Genomic DNA, 6,000 nt, shown 5'->3' on the forward strand with positions numbered 1-6,000 from the left:
TCACAAAGGGGGTTATCCGGAGACACTGGATAACTCTATATTAATTGATGACATTATCATTTAATGGATAACATTTAGGGGGCACTTACTGTGTTTTGGAACTGGACTCAACAACCACTTGACATGCAGGTAAAACGCTTCACATGCCTAATCCTATATGGTAGTTATTATGATTCTCACATTTTATGGAGGAAAAAACTAAGGCTTAAAAAAAAAAGGCATTTGCCCACGATCCTTTACAAGCAAGTGGCAACACCAGGATTTATTTTCCTCTATCTGACTTCAGACAAGACTACAATGATCACTGAATAGGGTGAACATTTGCACGGCATCTACATTTTCCAAAGTGCTTTCTCCTAGGTCTCTTTTTAATACTCAAACAGCTCTATGAGGAATCTACTGGCTTAGGCAGGTTACGAAATTGACTCAAGTTTACACAATCAGTTGCCAACAAAGCTGAGACCTGAGCCCAGAACTTCAGGTTTATTTCCTGCAGCCATTCTCAATGTCTGTCAATATGAGGCTGCCTTTTCTCATTCATTATGATACAAGCACTTGAAGTGTGAGGTTCAATTGCAATTTGATTCCAGGTGGAACAACGGGTCTCGATCGATTCTCCATTACCCTAAACCTATTTTTCGTAATGGAGACCACTCATCTCCGACCATCCTGCACTACGCCTTTTCTCAATGGGAAAATAAAAATTAGCACACCCAGTCGGTACTAACTCTGTTTCCTAACCCTCCATGGCTTTGCAGAACACTTCCTATCAGACAGGGCCACCAAGGCCATTACTCTCATTGAAATAAAGACACGATTGGCTCATTACCTATCAGATTGCTTCAATAATGACTGTATTAATTTCACAAGCTAGTGAGTTCCAAAAGCTGCTATAAAAAAAAAAAATCGATGATCAAAGTGATGACAGCACCAGTTCGTATTTGACAGCACCAGTTCGTATATTACAATAGATGGCAGGTGCTGCCAAAACCACTATTGATTATGAAGCTTTCATTAAAAAGATAATTGGAAACAACCATACACAGAATGGGCATAAGCCTGTGCAGAATCTTATCTCAATTTCTCCCTTTTTTTCTTTTTTTTGCCACTTAAAGAGCATACTGCCGACCAGAAGGTCGACTGTATGTGGAATCACACCTTTTCCACAAATGCCATGGCCCTCGGCACAAGCCTTGATAAGGCACCAGAGGCTGAAAAATCACGAAGAAAAATCTAAATTATTTGCTTTTCATGGGTCCAGCAGCTTATCGGATGCAAACAGCGTGTAACATCCCCAAAGCTCCACCTTTAAGGAATCCACAGGGGACACAACTGTGTGAACTGTTTTTCCTCTAAAAATGCAGAAGGCCCAGGTTTTTAAAAAATCTAATACGGCAACAGCTTCCATATCTGGTACTGCCGAGGAATTAGCTCCTCTCCTCTTAGTCACGTTACAGATTAGAGGAGTTTAATTCTTTATTAAGAATTAAATGCGCCGGGCGCGGTGGCTCAAGCCTGTAATCCCAGCACTTTGGGAGGCCGAGACGGGCGGATCACGAGGTCAGGAGATCGAGACCATCCTGGCTAACACGGTGAAACCCCGTCTCTACTAAAATACAAAACTAGCCGGGCAAGGTGGCGGGCGCCTGTAGTCCCAGCTACTCGGGAGGCTGAGGCAGGAGAATGGCGTAAACCCGGGAGGCAGAGCTTGCAGTGAGCTGAGATCTGGCCACTGCACTCCAGTCCGGGCGACAGAGCGAGACTCCGCCTCAAAAAAAAAAAAAAAGAATTAAATGCTATCCTGTTTGATAAGCCTCTTGCCCCACTGACAAATGTATTCAGCAAGCAGTGGCAGACATCACCTGTTAAATGACACTTTATGGATCCCCACAGTCATCTTGGGAGGTAGAAAGTAATGGCCTCATTTTACAGATGAGATAACTGAGGCTCAGGGAAGTTAAACCAGTCACTCAAGATTCACGCAGTTAGGAAGTGGTGGTGGTGCCTGGGTGCGGACTGGGTCAGCCGATTCTCTTGTGCCCTGAGTTTCATAGCCTTCTCCATTATTACGTGCCAATCCCACAAAGCATAAGATGCTGCATCTGCCCCTAACGCTCTCAGTCTATCCCCCAGCCTGGCCTCCAAAAGGACACATTGACCTTGATTTGCTCTTGACAGTTTCTCAGTCAATACCAAGTATTATTCAACAATAATCATGTTTTATTATCTGAATGTTTAGGCGTACAGACTTCTTGCTCCTGCCACTGTAAACTGTGTGTAACGACTGTTTTCTTTCTTCTTCTGCAAGAGCTACCAGGATTATAGGCACTGATTTTCACATTTATGACATAACTGCGTCATTATCTAGACCAGTGGTTCTCAGACTTGAGTGCATTGGAATCACCTAGAGGGCTTGTTATACAGACTGCTAGCCCTGTCCCCCTCCAGAGTTTCTGATTTACTAGGTCTGGGGTGGAGCCCGAGAATGTGTTTCTAGCAAGCTCTTGGGTGATGCTGATGCTGCTGGTCCAGGGCCCATACTTTGAGAACTGCTGGGCTAGAAGGATGAAGTTCCTGGAGACGAAGAACAATTCCCCAGATTCAGGACCGTAAAGACCTATCTGTAAAGAATATGTCATGTACAGTCATGCACTGCATAACATTTCAGTCAACAATAGGCGCATGCATATATAACAGTGATCCCATAACATTATAACACCACACATTTACTCTACTTTTTCTATGTTTAAATACTCAGATCCTTACCATTGTATTACAACTGCCTATGGTATTCAGTGCAGTCACATGCTGTACAGGTTTGCAGCCAGGAGCAAGAGTCTGTGGCATCTACCAGGTGCGTAGTCGGCTATCCCATCTGTGTTTGTGTGAGTACGCTCTGTGATGTTCCCACAATGAAGAAATTGCCTACCCACTCATTTCTCAGAATGCATCCCCATTGTTAAACCACACATGACCGTATTTTCATTCATAAACAATAGGACCCAGAGTGTGTGGAAAAGGCCCCGGCATTTGGGCCAATGCAGGTTTGCATGGAGTCTGAACCTTTGGCTATAGATAGGACCTTGAAAAGAGGCTTATTTCCCAGGGCACAGCTTCCTCATCTGTAAAGCAGGAACACACCTGATATCTCACAGAAGACTGTGAGTGAGGATCAAAGAACAAAATGTGAAGTTGCCTCGCATAGTACCTGGCTTGAATGGGAGTCCAGTAACTGACAGGTTTATCGTCTCTATTGAAAAAGCCTTCAAAGACTTGAGATGTTGCAACTCCTATCAGGAGAAATTATCTTGAGATCACAGCGGAATAATAGCTTCCACCATATACCTTAGCAGGACCAAGAGGCCAGTGGGGAGACACTAGCATGTTTAGGGTGGGCTGAGGGCTGGTAGCCAGTGTAGATGACTGTAAGCTCCCTGAGGAAAGGACCGCTCTCAGGGATGCATATGACAGGGAGGGCTCCATGAAGTACAAATAGCCAATAATGCCACCCTTGTGGGCTCCTGGAGAGCAGGACCCTCCCAGCACCTCACATAGCTCCTGGAGGTGGAAGGCAATTGACAAAGGTTTCTTAGATGGCATTAGTCAACCAGTAAGTAACTAGTTGGGGAAATGTGTGGAGTGGTCTTTCTTTTGGTCTGTTCCTCTCCAGTCTTCCTTCCTTCCTTCTTTCTTTCCTTCCTTCCTTTTTTTTTTTTTTTCTTTTAGACAGAGTCTCGTTCTATTGCCCAGGCTGGAGTGCAGTGGCGCAATCTCGGCTGACTGCAACCTTTGCCTCCTGGGTTCAAGCGATTCTCCTGCCTCAGCCTCCCAAGTTGCTGGGATTACAGGCGCACACCACCACACCCAGATTAATTTTTATATTTTTAGTAGAGACGAGGGTTTCACCATGTTGGCCGGGCTGGTCTCTAACTCCTGACCTCAGGTGATCCGCCTGCTTGGCCTCCCAAAGTGCTGAGATTACAGGCGTGAGCCAACACGCCCAGCCTCTAGGTTGTATTTCTAAACTGTGTCCCTTTCCCCTGTCCCACCTCCTTGGTCCTTGAGTTTAGGATCTCCGTGCCCCACTTGCCAAACTATCAGCCATGGAACACTAGCTCCAGAAGACGGTACTGGGTATTCCACACAAACAAAAGGCGAGGGGTTCCACAGTCAAATAGTTTGAGAATCCCTAAACACCATGTTTCCCACCTGGAAAACTTCAGCGCATATAAGCATATCAGGGAAGTGTGAAACTCTGCTATAAACTTTTGAGCATATTTGGAAGAGCTTTTGGCTCAACACTAGTTTGGGAAAAGCTATTTCTGTCAACTTGAATAATCACGGGCTTTCTTCTCAAGCCCCTTCTTTCTTTTCCCTTACTGCTGCTCGTTAGCTCTGACGACAGCTGTGTTAGAGCTGGTTGCAGAGTAGAAGTTAAAAGGCTGTGAGTGAAGACGAACAGTTCTTCCCAGGTTTAATGGCAGCTCTTTCTGAGGCTTGGAAGGTCATCTTGAGGACCAGGATGCTAATTCTTCCAGACCACTTGGGGTCCCCAGGAGTGAAGCCTCCAATAAATGATATTTCCCAGTGTGATTTCAACCCATATTATGACATTTTATCTTCATGACCTTGTCAGATAGGCAGGGCAGAAAATCATTAGCTCTTCTTTCAGTTTGGGAAAAGGAGACATACAGAGATAATGGACAATGGAGGTAGGACAAGAATCAGGTCATCTCTGGGTCCCTGACGTGATGGGCAGAATGTTGTAAGAAAGCGGCTCTACTCACTTGGCTGTGCCCCAGAGCCACCGCCTTCTTTTCCAGATCCAGGGTCTCCAAGAGCTCCTCCACGGCCTGGGGAGAAAAGAAGAGAGAAGTTAGAGAGCAGAGAAGGTAGGAGGATCCTAAAGGGGAAAGTCAAGCTGGCTCGATGGCTGATGCGCCAGGACAGAGGATGACCCCACCTGTCTGTGAGTTTCGGCTAACAGAGCCCCACCTCACACAGGAAGGTGCAGATGCTGAGCACCTACTGTATGCCATCCACTCTACCTTCACACACACACCTATTTGTTCCATCCTCCTATTTTACAGAGCAGAAAACCAAAGATAGGAAATGAAATAAAGGATGCAGCTGTTAGGGAAATCAGTACAGAGGTTCCTCAAATAATTAAACACAGAATTACCAGATGATCTGGCCATTCCACTTGTGTGTATATACCAAAATGAATTGAAATCAGGGTCTTGAAGGGAGATTTATACATTTATATTCTTAGCAGCATCATTCACAATACCCAAAAGGGGGAAACAACCCAAATGTCCACTGATGGATGAATGGGTAAACACGATGTGGTCTATCCATACAACGGAATACCATTCCGCCTTAAAAAGGAAGGAAATTCTGACACATGCTACAACATGGATGAACCTCAAGGACATTAGTCCAAGCCAAAGAAGTCAGTCACAAAAGGACAAGTACTGCATGATTCCACTTATAAATGAGGTACTTAGAGTAACCAAATTCATGGAGACAGAATAAAGAATTATGGTGGCTAGAGGGTGGAGAGAGGGGGAAATGAAGGCTTATTGTTTAATGGGTATAGCATTTCAGTTTTGCAAGAGGAAGAGCATCGTGCAGATGGATGTTGTGATAGTCGCACCACATTGAGAATATACTTCTTGCCACTGAACTCTATGCTTAAAATGGTTAAGATGGGCCAGGCGTGGTGGCTCACGCCTGTAATCCCAGCACTTTGGGAGGCTGAGACGGGCGGATCACGAGGTCAGGAGATTGAGACCACCCTGACTAACACAGTGAAACCCTGTCTCTACTAAAAATACAAAAAATTTAGCCGGGTGTGGTGGCAAGTGCCTGTAGTCCCAGCTACTCGGGAGGCTGAGGCAGGAGAACAGCGTGAACCCGGGAGGCGGAGCTTGCAGTGAGCCGTGATTGCACCACTGCATTCCAGCCTGGGTGACAGAGTGAGACTCCGTCTAAAAAAAA

The 6,000-nt window shown here is 45.4% G+C and overlaps 1 protein-coding gene across 3 annotated transcripts in view; it reads right to left on the minus strand.

The window, feature by feature from the left end:
• MYO18B (myosin XVIIIB) overlaps positions 1-6,000 on the minus strand; it is a 289,444-nt gene that overhangs the window by 169,907 nt on the left and 113,537 nt on the right. For all 3 annotated transcript variants that reach the window (XM_017853159.1, XM_017853151.1, XM_017853143.1), the window contains one exon: positions 4,788-4,853. In XM_017853159.1, coding sequence (XP_017708648.1) covers positions 4,788-4,853 — 66 coding nt within the window. The remainder of the gene's footprint in view (positions 1-4,787; positions 4,854-6,000) is intronic.

The sequence above is a fragment of the Rhinopithecus bieti genome, unplaced genomic scaffold (genome assembly GCF_001698545.2).
Source record: "Rhinopithecus bieti isolate Rb0 unplaced genomic scaffold, ASM169854v2 scaffold_2314, whole genome shotgun sequence".
Taxonomy (NCBI): Eukaryota; Metazoa; Chordata; class Mammalia; order Primates; family Cercopithecidae; genus Rhinopithecus; species Rhinopithecus bieti.